The sequence below is a fragment of the Coregonus clupeaformis genome, chromosome 5 (assembly GCF_020615455.1).
Source record: "Coregonus clupeaformis isolate EN_2021a chromosome 5, ASM2061545v1, whole genome shotgun sequence".
Lineage (NCBI taxonomy): Eukaryota > Metazoa > Chordata > Actinopteri > Salmoniformes > Salmonidae > Coregonus > Coregonus clupeaformis.
Window position 1 is genome coordinate 5,373,277 of NC_059196.1, and position 15,211 is coordinate 5,388,487.

Here is a 15,211-nt window from a genome sequence, read left to right on the forward strand (position 1 = left end):
ATTGTTTAGCTATTTATTTCTGCCTGCCTTTCCTGAGCCGTCCACCTCAGCAGAGGCTCTGGTCATGGGAATTGAGGAAGGCCCTGTAGGTTTGTCTGCGCTCTCTCTCTCTCTCTCTCTCTCTCTCTCTCTCTCTCTCTCTCTCTCTCTCTCTCTCTCTCTCTCTCTCTCTCTCTCTCTCTCTCTCTCTCTCTCTCTCTCTCTCTCTCTCTCTCTCTCTCTCTCTCTCTCTCTCTCTCTCTGTCACTCTCTCCCTCTCTCTCTGTCACTCTCTCTCTCTCTCTCGCTCTCTACCTCTCTCTGAATTTGGAGCATTCAGCTGTATTTCTGTTAGTGAGGCATTTTTGGTCCCTCCATCACCACCATTACCACCACCACCATAGATGACTGACATGATTACATCACAGTCTCCATCAGCTCCTCAGCTCTGATTGACACTCTCTTGAACAGTCATTCTTATTGACAAGTAGGATTGTACAATGCTGATGAGACCAACTTGCTTTAGGATGTAGTGTATTATTTAATTCGGAAATTGGTTTACAAACATCCCTGAGCAAATTATGATTAGCACTGAGGTGGCTATTATAGTCAGTGTTGCTTGGATCACAGCATCAGCTATTACATTGAACAAATATGACCTCCTCTATGCTGCTAGTGTAGGTGAATTCACCTACAGTACTGTATCAGCCAATGCAGGCCTGCCGGTGCTTCATCATATCTGTGTGTCCTCTGGGATCTACACACTAATCTGATGAGTCACAGTCACATCTGTGTTGGTCTGTAATTACATTTAGAGACCTTGGCGGGCTACATCCATACCTTCCTTTTTCAAGTTAATTTGGTGTTAATGGGAGAAAGGGGGAGAAGAGAAGATGCTGAGATTGGAAAAGAAGGATGTGTGGTGAGAGGGAAAGAGAGAGGAAAAAGTGATAAGTAAGAAGGGGATCAAAATCATTGAGTTTGTAAGGTTCACTGGATTATGTTATTGTTATAGGCCTAAATTACTCCTCCATGCAGTCTCCATTACTCCCCTCCAGCCTCTAGATATCCCTTCCTATTGAATGTGTCCCATTAGAGTATTGTCCCTCAGAGGGAGAACAGGCCAGAGTGCTGGGAATCACCCATTCAGACTTAAGTGGTGACAGCTGACAGCGTCCTGCAGAGATCTAGTTACACTACTTTTGACCATGGCCCTGAAAAAACAAGAAGAAGATGTAAATGGCATGTTATAGAAGAGTCCAGACACTTTTTAGCCAATTCCACAATACTTTTCCGTGTGTGAGCATGCGTGTTTGAAACGAGAAAGCACATGCATGCTTGCACATGGAAATGTATTGCTCAAGTCCAACAAAATTGAATATTACATTGCGGATAAAGTTCTGAATGACACAATTTAATGTGTACAAGATCAAAAGAACTGCATCACTATACTGAGAGCATTGCCATTTCTAATATTACGTATTTGGGTGTTTTTGTAGCCTTTGTTAAAGTTTTATCCGTGCCCTGGCACTAAAGAACGAGCCTGAGGAAGTATATCACTGCGTCTGGACTCTTCTATAACATACTATTTACATTTACAAAAATTGAGATTTGGTTAAAAGAAAAGCTAACTTGTACTTTAAGATCTTGGGGAGGTAGAGAGGACAGTCAGCTACATTTGGGAGAGAGTTGACAAGGTTCTACATGGTAGACATTGGGCTTGTCTGAAATTGTGTGATTTTTTACACTATATGTCCAAATAAAATAAAATGTTATTTGTCACATGCGCTGAATACAACAGGTGTAGACTTTACCATGAAATGCTGACTTACGAGCCCTTTTCCAACAATGCAGAGTTCAAAAATAAGAAAATATTACAAAACAAATCAAAGGAAATAACAGTAATGAGGCTATATACAAGGAGTACCAGTACCGGGTCAATGTGCAGTGGTACGAGGTAGTTGAGGTCATTGATGTAAAATGTACATGTAGGTAAGGGTAAAAGTTACTAGGCAATCAGGATAGATAATAAACAGAGTAGTAGCAGCGTATGTGAAGAGTGTGAAGGAGTGTGAAAGTGTGTCTGTGTGAGTGTGTGTGTGTGGCTTCAACATGCATGTGTGTTTGTGTGTGTTTAGTGAGTGTGAGTGTGTGTGTGTGTGTGTGTGTATGTGTGTGTGTGTGTGTGTTGGAGTGTCAGTGTAGAATGTGTGAGTGTGTGGGTAGAGTCCAGTGAGTGTGCATAGAGCCAGTGCAAGAGAGTCAGCGATAAAAAAAAAAAAGGTGTGTCAACGCAGATAGTCAGGGTAGCCATTTGATTCACTGTTCAGCAGTCTTATGGCTTGGGGATAGAAGCTGTTCAGGAGCCTTTTGGTTGCAGACTTGGTGCTCCGGTACCGCTTGCCGTGTGGTAGCAGAGACAACAGTCTATAACTTGGGTGGCTGGAGTCTTTGACAATTTGTAGGGCCTTCCTCTGACCCCTTTTTCTCCTTAATTTCGTGATATCCAATTGGTAGTTACAGTCTTGTCCCATCGCTGCAACTCCCGTACGGACTCGGGATAGGCGAAGGTCGAGAGCCATGCGTCCTCCGTAACACGACCCTGCCAAGCCGCACTGCTTCTTGACACACTGCTCGCTTAACCCGGAAGCCAGCCGTACCAATGTGTTGGAGGAAACACCATACAACTGGCAACCGGAGTCAGCTTGCAGGCGCCCGGCCCGCCACAAGGAGTCGCTAGAGTGCGATGGGACAAGGAAATCCCAGCAGGCCAAACCCTCCCCTAACCTGGACGACACTGGACCAATTGTGCGCCTCCTCATCAGTCTCCCGGTCACAGCCGGCTGTGACACCGCCCGGGGCTGTAGTGATGCCTCAAGCACTGCGAAGCAGTGCCTTAGACCGCTGCGCCACTCGGGAGGCCACCTGCCTGATATTGTTGAAAATTGTGCCCTTGGCTTTGACGCAGGAGGGCAGCCAATAGGTGCCAGGAAAATACTAATTCCTGGAAGCCATAACATGGCACAGCTAATATGTTTAAGGCTGAAGAGTGAGGACGGTTTCTCAGTGTGTATGTGCTCTATTCATTTGAGAATTCCAATGCTTTATATTGTGTGGGGATTAGGGGGTAACTTACTTAAATATGTAGCACCCAACTACTGATGTACAGCTGCCATTTTAAGCTTGTGTGCTTGCTACACATTGGTAATTGCAGTGGTGAGATGTCATTCACCAGTTCAAACTGATTAAGCAACCAATACTATAGCTACATTGGAAATGACTGTAAGTCACTATACAGATTGAATTACTTTTCTACCCTCACAATTTAAAATCCATGCATATGAAAGAGACAATGACTGAGTTTCCACTGCAATTTCACTGCCCTTGAATTGTGTACATGAAAACAAGCTTACACACTACATTAGCATGGATATAATTACACACAACTCCAAACACCATATTAAGGCCAGAGAGCACATACACACTGTGACAAACCGTCCTCACTCTTCTGCCTTAAACATATTGTCTGTGCCATGTTGTGGCTTCCAGGAATGAGTATTTTCCTGGCACCTATTGGCTGTCCTCCTGCATCAAAGCCAAGGGCGCAATTTTCAACTTCAAACATAACAGAGACACACTGCAGATTGAGGACAGAAAAGGGCAAAACATGCATATAAGGAGAAAGTAAACACAAGTCTGGTAGTCGGATCAGTTTATGCTTTAGCCAAGTACTCGGTCATGTACATTAAGGCATGACAGTGAACACACATCAGAGGAGTTGGCTGGTTCAAGTTCAAACAGATGGATACCAGACCAAGAAAACATATGATTTCAAGGAGCAGAGTTCCCATTCACAAAAGTATTTCATGCTACTGTAAAGGAGATTACCTCAAGTTTGATACAACAACCAGATATTCTGAGTTTAGATATTTTTGCCTTATTGGGCATAGATTGGATTAATGCAGTATTTGATAAAACAATGGGCAACAGACAGGTGTCACTCCCTTGGCCCCATGAGTAGGGCCTATACAAACCCATCCCTGCAGTTTGGAGAGCTCTCCCGCCATGCATATCCCCATTCAGGGCAACAGATGTTTGGGAAATGTGACTGTAAGCATTTGGGAGAGGCTGTTTAATTCCCAACTCAAGCTGCACTTGTTGGAATCACGTGTGGCTGGGGCAGGATTAGCATGCATTGGTGCCATTGTGGGTTGGCACTTTCACTGTGACAGATGAAGTCTAGATGCAGAAAGCCAGAACATGTAATCTCTGCATGGCCACTAGCATGGCAAACCCACAGTCTAAAATGTATGCCACTCTAACCACACTGGCCTATGTTAGGCTTTTGATAAACCTCTATTGACACCAATGTTAAAGTTGGGTGATTGTAGGACAACAAATGGTGTGATCTTAACCCAAATGTGTACGCTTATCCAGTCCCATTTGTCAATAGGAGCCATAGGCATACAGTAGGCCTATGTCTATCCATAGACTTCCTGTGGTTTAAGAACTACATAGTTAATGACCTTTGTTAACACTGTGTAGTAAATAACTAGTGAATAACTATTGGTCAAACAAACAATATCATCATATACAAATAATGGCACTTAAAATGACATCACATTAGCCTAGGTAATAACATGGTAATACTATGGTAACAAGTTATAGTTGCTCATAATGAAAACATTATTTCCCTAAAACTCATAAAATTGGCAACAACCTGTTACAGTAATGATGCTCTAAAGAAGAGATGTACAATTTTGGTTGCATAAGAGGGGATTGTATCAACTTTCAACTGCCGCAGTCTGTCACCCTAATCTAAAAGAAATCATCACATTGCTGCAGTCTCGACCGACCAAACTTTCTTTCTGTCTGTCTGTCTGTCTCCTACTGCCTCATAAAGCTGGGCTAATACCATTATGCCATGTTGGTGTCACTGTGTAAACAGACCCTGTACAATACTTATCAGGACTTATAGTCCCAGAGGGTCATGAGATGTTCTGGTCAGGAAAAGGCGATGTGTCAGCACTCCTGCAACTTTAGGCCATGGTCGAGAGACGGAGAGAGAGAGAGAGAGAGAGAGAGAGAGAGAAATAGAGAGTAGAGAGAGAGAGAGAGAGAGAGAGAGAGAGAGAGAGAGAGAGAGAGAGAGAGAGAGAGAGAGAGAGATGAAATGAAATGACCTTGTGCTCAGTTTGCCATGCATGAGTCAGAGAGAGAGAGGGAGTACTCTTGCATCACCCATGACAGTAATTGGGATGATGTGGGAGACAGAGGGCAGCTCCACCCTCCTAAAGGCTTTGTCATCCAGGACCATTTCAATGGACATATCAGCATCAAATAAAAAACATACTTTCCTGCTTGTTTTATGCTGAACAAAAATATAAACGCAACATGTAAAGTGTTGGTCCAATGTTTCATGAGCTAAAATAAAAGATCCCAGAAATGTTCCATAGGCACAAAAAGCTTATTTCTCTGAAATGTGTAAATATCTCTGTTACTGAGCATTTTTCCTTGGCCAAGATAATCCATCCACCTGTGTGGCATATCAGGAAGCTGATTAAACAGCATGATCATTACACAGGTGCACCTTGTGCTGGGGACAATAAAAGGCCACTCTAAAAACACAATGCCACAGATGTCTCAAGTTTTGAGGGAGCGCGCAATTGACATGCTGACTGCTGAGCTGTAGCCAGAGAATTCAAAGTTCATTTCTCTACCATAAGTCGCCTCCAACGTCGTTTTAGAGAATTTGGCAGTACGTCCAACCGGCCTTACAACTGCAGACCACGTGTAACCACGCCAGCCCAGGACCTCCACATCCGGCTTCTTCACCTGCGGGATTGTCTGGGATCAGCCACCCGGACAGCTGATAAAACTGTGGGTTTGCACAACCGAAGAATTTCTACACAAACTTTCAGAAATCGTCTCAAGAAAGCTCATCTGCGTGCTCGTCGTCCTCACCAGGGTCTTGACCTGACTGCAGTTTGGCGTCGTAACCGACTTCAGTGGGAAAATGCTCACCTTCAATGGCCACTAGCACGCTGGAGAAGTGTGCTCTTCATGGATGAATCCCAATTTAAACTGTACTGGGCAGATAGCAGCCAGCGTGTATGGCATCATTTGGGTGAGAGGTTTGCTGATGTCAACGTTGTGAACAGAGTGCCCCATGGTGGCGTTGGGGTTATGGTATGGGAAGGCATAAGCTACGGACAACGAACACAATTGCATTTTATCGATGGCAATTTGAATGCACAGCGATACCGTGTCGAGATCATGAGGCCCATTGTCGTGCCATTCATCTGCTGCCATCACCTCATGTTTCAGCATGATAATGCACGGCCCCATGTCGCAAGGATCTGTACACAATTCCTGGAATCTGAAAATGTTCCAGCCTGCATACTCACCAGACATGTCACCCATTGAGCATGTTTGGGATGCTCTGGATCGACGTGTACGACAGCGTGTTCCAGTTCCCACCAATATCCAGCAACTTTGCACAGCCATTGAAGAGGAGTGGGACAACATTCCACAGGCTACAATCAACAGCCTGATCAACTCTATGCGAAGGAGATGTGTCATGCAAATGGTGGTCACACCAGATACTGACTGGTTTTCTGATCCATGCCCCTACCTTTTTTTTAAGGTATCTGTGACCAACAGATGCATATCTGTATTCCCAGTCATGTGAAATCCATAGATTTGGGCCTAATGCATTTATTTCAATTGACTGATTTCTTTATAAGAACTGTAATTTAGTAAAATCTTTGAAATTGTTGCATGTTGCGTTTATATTTTTGTTCAGTGTAATTTCACGAGTTGCCATGGAAAAGGTGTTTGCCATTTTACAAATGGACCCAAATGTAATTTCTGTCACCTTGACAAATGAGGCTCATGCAATATCTTTTGCATGATAAAGCAAGCAACATCTTCCAGCTCTGAGTATTAACTTGTCAGAATTCTCTGTCACAGATGTCAGACGATCTCTAAGAAAATGTATGTACACAAGAATTCCGAGGATAGATGTTTCCTCTTGTACGAAGGCGCTTTCCCCTAATCAAGAGTGACAAAATAAAATGCCTCATTGACCATGATTTTAAAAAACAGTGTTACCCAAAGCTCCCAACATAGTCAAATGTCATATCCATCCAGTTGTGAAAGTATGTGGAGTGCTGGCACCATAGACATATGTTTGGCACGGGCACTTTAGATTCACCAATTCAACAACTTTCCAGGGCATAGAGCTCTTTTACAATACTGCTGGTCCTCCGGGCGTTGTTTCATATTGTCCCGTGATACACAGTTCTCTATTGTGTGGATAAATGTTTCCCCTGGTGGGACAACAGGATGAGCTCATGACAAAATCATCAGTGGGGATAAATAATGCTGTGAACCAGGCAGCTGTTAGCTCAAACTGCACCCAGTCAACTTGTTTTGATTGTTCAGTTTCACAACCCAATGCATTGGATGTGCCTCAACAGGGCACCAAATGAATCACTTCTAATGGGCGTTGTTTCCCATACTGTAGCCCAACTCTCTCTACAAAGCCTGGAAAATGTCCCTTTCACCGCCTTGTAATGTCTTTCTAAACTCCTGAATGGCTTATGGTTGGTGGTATAGGATACAGTCCAATCAACATTAGTCTTCATTTTGTCCCTAAAATGCTATTTATTTCTCAGATAGTGTATTTATCTGTCCATCATTTTGGGGAGTAGTCAGTAAAAAAATGGGGTTGTGTGTCATGATAAGCAGGAGCTGACACCTTTGAAGCCAGACTTGCTGAATTGCTATCATTTAACTGAGGAAAGTGCATGTGCAGTATTAGGCCTATCATTCACTGGAATAAGATGAAGTAAGTACCTGAAAGATACAGAAAATCACATAAACTGCTTTTATCCATATATGGAAAGGAAAATAACACCATTTTGCATTGATGGAGAAGTACATTAGATTGTAGATGATTTTTCTGAGGGAATTAAAAAACATTTCTGTCATTTTGATTTGTATATGTGATGTGCAGTGTTTGGAAAAAGTGACTCTTCATATCTCTCTCTACATGTTCACTGAATGGAGATGTAAAATGGGCGTGTGGATACGGTTTCAACGCTATGCCATGTGTAGCTAGGCTACAGCTGGATTGGGAGCATTAGCAGACAAGGCAGCCTCCTTGCAGTTCTCGAAGAAACAGAGGGGAAAACAATGTTTGCATCTGTCGCCACACCCAACACAGTAGCCGAGGTTGTAGTAGCAGAAAGGGAACGTTTTAACCCGGTGACAGCGACATGACCACAGCTCGATGCTGTGAATGAGCGACAGACAGAGGGGAGACTGAGGCACAGCACAGACATCATGGCTCTTGCGCATCACCATTATAGCTCGCAGCATGAATAGATATGCCAACATTGATATGAAGAATGAGTGCATGTTCAAAGGCTCTCAATAGACTGGTCGGTATCGAACAATGATGGTGCCACGTGTTAAGGGACACATCAAGACAGGCATTTAAAGATGCGGTCTCGGCTCTCTGTCAATGCGCATGATACTGCGGTTCTACTACTACGGCACGCTCCAACTCACCTTGAATTGGGACGCGTCTGTCTTCCTGTCATTCGATAGTAAGGGGCGGAAGAATAGCCAATACACGCCCCAAATCCTCTATCAGCAACCAATCCAATGATAGAAGAGGCGGACCTGGTGGCTAAATTCTCACAGTTGGTTTCACTATGCGCTCGTAAAACAGCTCGGTCTAGTACAATCGCGGCGGTGCAGGTGCTCTGTCTCTTCGAGAGAGGATGCAGACGGAAGGACCGGGGAGGGAAGGGATGAAGGGAATCGCCGAGAGGAAAGTGCATAGAATATGAATAAAAGGGCGTCGATAAGAGCGCGCGCTGTGCAAGGTCGAATATGACAGATTCGTTGAACGGGGCACTTTGCGTGGTAATAGCTGGTCGGCAATAGTACTATGATTTGGTATGTGGCCACTTTGATAGCAAGTGTATTCAGCACCAGAGGAACGGCCGCTCAAGGTGAGTTGAAGTGCAATATATTTTGTGCCGCCCATAATATATGATTTTGAGCGATTGCATGTGGGTTTGTTGCTGGCCTTTGCATAGCATGCTCATTCTATATTGGTAGATAAACGCAATAACTGTTTTTCATTTATATAAATGGCTGCATTTTCTCTAGTCAAGTGAAAGTTCTGCCTTGGTTAATTTGTATTTCTAAATATTTGAGGGAAAATATTAGCCTACTCCTTATCATGTAAGTTTCACGTAAATAGCCTAAAGAGGAAAAACTCATATATACATTGCATAATTCTGTGTAAAATAATTCCTCCATTATTTGAGCAGAAAAATACTACGAGCATATTACTCTCTCTACTGTAAGTACACATTGCTATGATCAGAGATAGTAGCCTGTACAGTCAGGAGCATGTGTTTCAGATGTGTCCAAATACCAAATGAAACACATTTTGTTCTGATATTTGCTTTAGAAGAAATTCTGTCATGATCAGTAGAGGTGTCAGCAGTCTCAAATGTGATAATTTTACAGAAAGGGGTGTGACTGCTTCACTAGTTTCCAGCATGGGAAAGTAACTCCTCACGAAATGCAGCAATATTGTCACATAACATTGGAACTTGTCTGTGCACGAATGTATTTATTTAATGTTATGGATTTTGTCTGTTTAAATTGCATTTCAGAGGGTATGTAACTGCTGTGTGTCAAATAACATTCGAACTTATCTGTGCATGAATGTATTTATTTAATGTTACTTTGTGTGTATTGTTGTGAATTGTTAGATATTACTGCACTGTTGGAGCTAGGAACACAAGCATTTCGTTACACCCGCAACAACATCTGCTAAATATGTGTATGGACCAATAACATTTGATTTGATTCATTTGGTATTATTATTATTATTAAAATTTATTAGATTTTGTCTGTTTAAATTGCATTTCAAACGGTATGTAACTGCTGTGTGTGATGTGTCAGTAACTGACAGTTGTGACTGATGCAGTGCCCATTAGAGGTGTTTACCAAATGGTCTGGAGTGGAGCAAGGAACTGTTTCATATTTACAATATCAATTATGCAAGTTTGTTCACATTTTCATGAAAACACTGTGTTGACCCATGGACTGACTTAACCTTGCTCTTCCAATAGTGTCCAGATGGGGGAGTCCTTTCTCGAGTCGTCACATGATGATGACTGAGCTCAATGACCCCTCATCCTCTGTCTAAAGTTACTCTGCTTTCTGTCTCATTTGACAATTGAGGATTCGAATTGTTAAGTTTTATGATTTGTGAGGGCCAGGGGTTCGGCACAATATAAATAGTGTTTTCTATATGAAACATAATTAGATGTTAGTTAGTCAAAACATACGTTATTATTTCCTTTATTGCTGTTTCTTTGATCATTCATACCTGTCTTGGTCTCTCATGTAGCAGTCACATTCAGGGTTTCCAGTTCCAACCCTGAAATAGGTTTTACCTAGGTATTACCAGTGGGCTATACAATGTTGGTTTTTCTTTTTAATCCCACCATGCATGTTGGTTAGGGTTAGGATTTATTCTTGCATAAAAACTGTTTTAGAGAACTGTCAACCGCTGAAATGTGATTATACAAATCTGAAAACAACCTATGCAAATATTAGGTTAAACAGCATATGTGGAATCATATTAATACCATTGGTATACTTTCTAAGAATGTCTGCATCCTTTGCCTGTTGCTTTTGCTATCTCTGTGTTAGGCATGTTGGTAGATGAGATCAAATTTCAGGGTAGAGGGTAGTGTCCCTAGCAGGGTTGGGGTCAATTCCATTTCAAACCAATCAATTCAGAAAATTAATTCAGAAGCAAAAATCCTTGTTACAAACTATGGGCACTAATTAAATTGGAATTTATCTCCTGAATTGACTCGAGTTTAAATGAAAATGACCCAATTCCCAGTCCCTGGCGCTATGTGTTTCATCCTACTGTACCATTACTGCCTTCCTGTTCCCTGGGCGCCGATGACTTGGATGTCGATTAAGGCAGCCCCCCGCACCTCTCTGATTCAGAGGGGTTGGGTTAAATACGGAAGACACATTTCAGTTGAACACATTCAGTTGTACAACTGACTAGGAATCCCCTTTCCCTTTCCTTTTCCCTGCCTGAGAGAAGGATACAGTCCCACATCTACTCTCTTCTCTCTCTCTCTCACTCATTCATTCAATCGTTCTCTGATATCATTCACTCATCTATAGCGCCCATTCACCAACAGATCACTCACTTCAATCACTCACTCACTCACTCTACTCACTCACTCACTCACTCACTCACTCACTCACTCACTCACTCACTCACTCACTCACTCACTCACTCACTCACTCACTCACTCACTCACTCACTCATTCACTCACATTCACTCAGACATACAACCTATACCCTCACTCATTCACTATCAGGCATATGCTCTATTTACTCTCCCAATCATGGGAGTAAAGTTTGTAAACCCGTCCTAGAGAAAGCCCTGTGCTCGAGCTGTGGAAGGCAGACTGCTGCCAGCACAGCCCTGGGCATGTGCCAGCTCTTTCTGCTGCAACCACTCCTCTCGCCTCGGCCAGTACGCTTCCAGTGGAATCTCCATGCAAACAAAGCCTGGAGCATTCTGGGAATGCCAGTATGAGGATGGGCCTGGTTGAAGCCCCCAGTTCTCTCGCTGGTTGACTCCTCACACTTCTGACAGACTAGTGTAACCATACAAAACAAAGGCTGTCTCTCCCTCCGAGTTTGATGACAATTAATACAATGCTAGTACTGTATCTGCTACAGCAACTCACAGAAATGTACAGCAATCAGGAATTGATTCCTTATTCAATCACTCATAGTTTCTAGCTTTACTGTATGTGATGCTTAGTTCAGATTTGATGATCTGCAAGCCTATCTGCACCCAAGGAAGCAGTGCCAATCCTTGAAAAGTCTCACGAGAATCCTGAGGGTAGTAAAACCGCAAGCACCGCTCAGGCAGTCAAGAGGAAAATGGATTCCATCATTGAACAGGGAGGTTCCAAAGATTTAAATAGGGAAAAAATAACAGTCATATTATTCGGCTCAGCAGAATTGAAGAGATGCAATGTAGTGTTATTGACATAGTGAGTGAGACTGAGTGTGGCAGAGTGAGAGGGTAGAGAGAGAGACAGAAAGAGAGAGAGGGTAGAGAGAGAGAAAGAGAGGGTAGAGAGAGAAAGAGAGGATAGAGAGAGAGGGGGGGTAGAGACAGAGAGAGAGAGTAGAGACAGAGAGAGAGAAGGTAGAGAGAGAGGGTAGAGACAGAGGGAGAAGGAGGGTAGAGACAGAGAGAGAGAGGGGGAGAGACAGAGAGAGAGAGGGTAGAGAGACAGGATGTAGTAGTGTGAAGTATAGTGAGAGGAGAGGAGAGTGGTAGAGACAGAGCAGTCTGCGACTGACTGGGATGTTTCAGAGCTCTGAAAGTTGCATGGAATATATAGAGCAGACTCCATCACTCACACGTGTTCTTGAGGGTTGTGCAATTTCTTTGATTTATCGATGTTGAATGAACATTATTTTCAATAAACAGTAATTAGACAAGCCATATGAAAGCATGCTTCTTGATGCAATTCATTTACAACACTATCAGGTTATTATGGCTGACGAATCTACTACTTGTTTAAAAAAGGAAGGAAGTTGAGTCTGTGTGTGACTCGATCCGTGTTAGCATGGGGAAAATGTCAGTGACTTACAACTCCTGGGCAGGGCAGGCGGCTCCCTCCTTATATCCTATTTCCTGTAATGTGCACCTCTGGCAGTGCCCCAGAGTGTTGAACTGGCCTTTGGGCCTCTGGCACGCCTGGCCCGTTTCACACCCCCTGTCTGTGCCCAGTGCCCAGGCAGGAGCAGGTGTCAGCTCATTGTCGACTGAGGGCTGGGGCACGTCCTTAATTGGGCTGTGCTTGTCTGAGGGGGACGTGCAGCTACAGAGGGCCAGCAAGTGGAGGGGAGAGAGACTGACTAGTCTGGGCTGGCTCATAACACTGGCCTGTCAGGACAGAGATGTGTTTTAAAGGTATATGACACCCAGGTCTCTTGTCTGTCAGCTGAATGCCACTGGTGTTTCAGAGATAGTAGGCAGCTAGCCTGCGGTGGCCTGGCCTCTCGCCTGTGTTGTGTAGTAGTGGGCAGCCTGTGTAGGAGGTAGTGTTCATGAGGCTGCTTTTCATGTAGGAGAGTGTGCTGTGCTCACTAGCATATGTTGTGTATAGAAGGAAGGGCCACTAGCTGGCATTGAGTAGAAGGTAAAGTATAGGATTACTAATCTGCATCATATGTTCCCTGTCATGCAGGGTGATTTTTATCATAATGTAGAGAGAGAGGCTGCGATATACAGACAATGATTCCTGCTTAATGATCCAATGATCCAACCGGGATTTCGGTAAAACCAGGGAATTTTGTTGAAAGTTCCTGGAATTTTGCAACCCTATTCCTGCTTAGAAAGAGCATTTTCTTCCTCTGTTGTCATCACTTTTACTTATAGATGTTATCAGTACTGAGTTAGAGATTTTGGAGAGGTTGATAAGTAACCTACTTGACATACAGGTAACTGCCAAAATAATGGAAACACGCAGAGTAAATGAGGAATACAAAGTATATTGAAAGCAGGTGCTTCCACACAGGTGTGGTTCCTTAGTTAATTAAGCAATTAACATCCCATCATGCTTTGGGTCATGTATAAAAATGCTGGGCAGGGCATTATTTTGGCTACCATGGCTATGCCCCCATAGGATGACAATGCCCCCATCCACAGGGCATGAGTGGTAACTGAATGGTTTGATGAGCATGAACACAATGTAAACCATATGCCATGGCCTTCTCAGTCAACAGATCTCAACCCAAGTGAACACCTATGGGAGATCCTGGAGCGGCGCCTGACAGAGTGTTTTCCAACACCGTCAACAAAACACCAAATTATGGAATTTCTCATGGAAGAATGATGTTCCAGACACTTGTAGAACCAATGCAAAGGTGCATTGAAGCTTTCCTGGCTCATGGTGGCCCAACACCCTATTAAAACACTTTATGTAGGTGTTTCCTTTATTTTGGCAGTTACCTGAATGTGCTTATTGTTAATCTTTGTCCATGTCTCCTTTCTGTGAAGAGTGGTTAAAGGTTCATTCATTTTTCAGTGATGTTAGACTTCTCCATTACTCAACTACAATACCACTCTCTGATGCCCAGGATCCTACATGATCAAATAGATAATGTTACAATTTATAAAGATCATGATTAAGTCTCTGCTCTCTCATTTGCTCTGTCACTGTCTGTCTTTCCTGCCTTCCTCCTCACCCTGCATCACTGTAATGGATTCCTCTCGATTGCAGACTGTGTTTCTTTTCATATGGCTTGTGTTTTTGTATTAGTGTCACAAATCCCGATTTCTGTCAGGAAGGCTATTAATAGGGCAGCTATTACAATGTTACAATTTTTTTAAATAAGTAGCTCAACAACGATAGGGTTGGCTTGTGTATTTGTATGTCACACTTTGATGTTAGGTTGTCAGTGTGTTCTGGGATGACCTGTATTTAACGGCAGTATTTTTACTGAGGCTAACTGTCTGGTATTACTACGCTGAGTTTGGGTTTGACAGACTGCATGTGGCGCAAGTTGGTGTAACTGAGAGTGAGTCACACGGCTTCTGGTCAGTCTATGACGTTGGTTCGCTCGTATCATTGTCTCACGCTGGAATTAAGAAATATAGAAATATTAGGATGAGCAATGTCAGAGTCCGGAGTTTGGGGTCACTTAGAAATGTCCTTGTTTTTCATGAAAACATACATGAAATAAGTTTGAATAGGAAATATAGCAAAATGCATAGGAAATGTAGTCATTGACAAGGTTAGAAATAATGCTTTTTAATTTAAATAGTAATTGTGTCCTTCAAACTTTGCTTTCGTCAAAGAATCCTCCATTTGCGGCAATTACAGCCTTGCAGACCTTTGGCATTCTAGTTGTCAATTTGTTGAGGTAATCTGAAGAGATTTCACCCTATGCTTCCTGAAGCACCTCCCACAAGTTGGATTGGCTTGATGGGCACTTCTTACTTACCATACGGTCAAGCTGCTCCCACAACAGCACAATAGGGTTGAGATCCGGTGACTGTGCTGGCCACTCCATTATAGACAGAATACCAGCTGACTGCTTCTTCCCTAAATAGTTCTTACATAGTTTGGAGCTGTG

The 15,211-nt window shown here is 43.1% G+C and overlaps 1 protein-coding gene across 5 annotated transcripts in view; it reads left to right on the plus strand.

Annotated features, from left to right (window-relative positions):
- The first annotated feature begins 8,696 nt into the window (after positions 1 to 8,696).
- The window catches only part of LOC121559437 (protein turtle homolog B), a 77,821-nt gene continuing 71,306 nt past the window's right edge, over positions 8,697 to 15,211 (plus strand). For 3 of the 5 annotated variants that reach the window (XM_041872667.2, XM_041872681.2, XM_041872677.2), the window contains exon 1: positions 8,698 to 9,005. In XM_041872667.2, the coding sequence (XP_041728601.1) occupies positions 8,942 to 9,005 (64 nt within the window). In that variant the 5' untranslated portion in view covers positions 8,698 to 8,941. Of the gene's footprint in view, positions 9,006 to 15,211 lie in introns of all 5 variants that reach the window. The other 2 variants (XM_041872690.2, XM_041872697.2) reach the window with 1 other exon arrangement.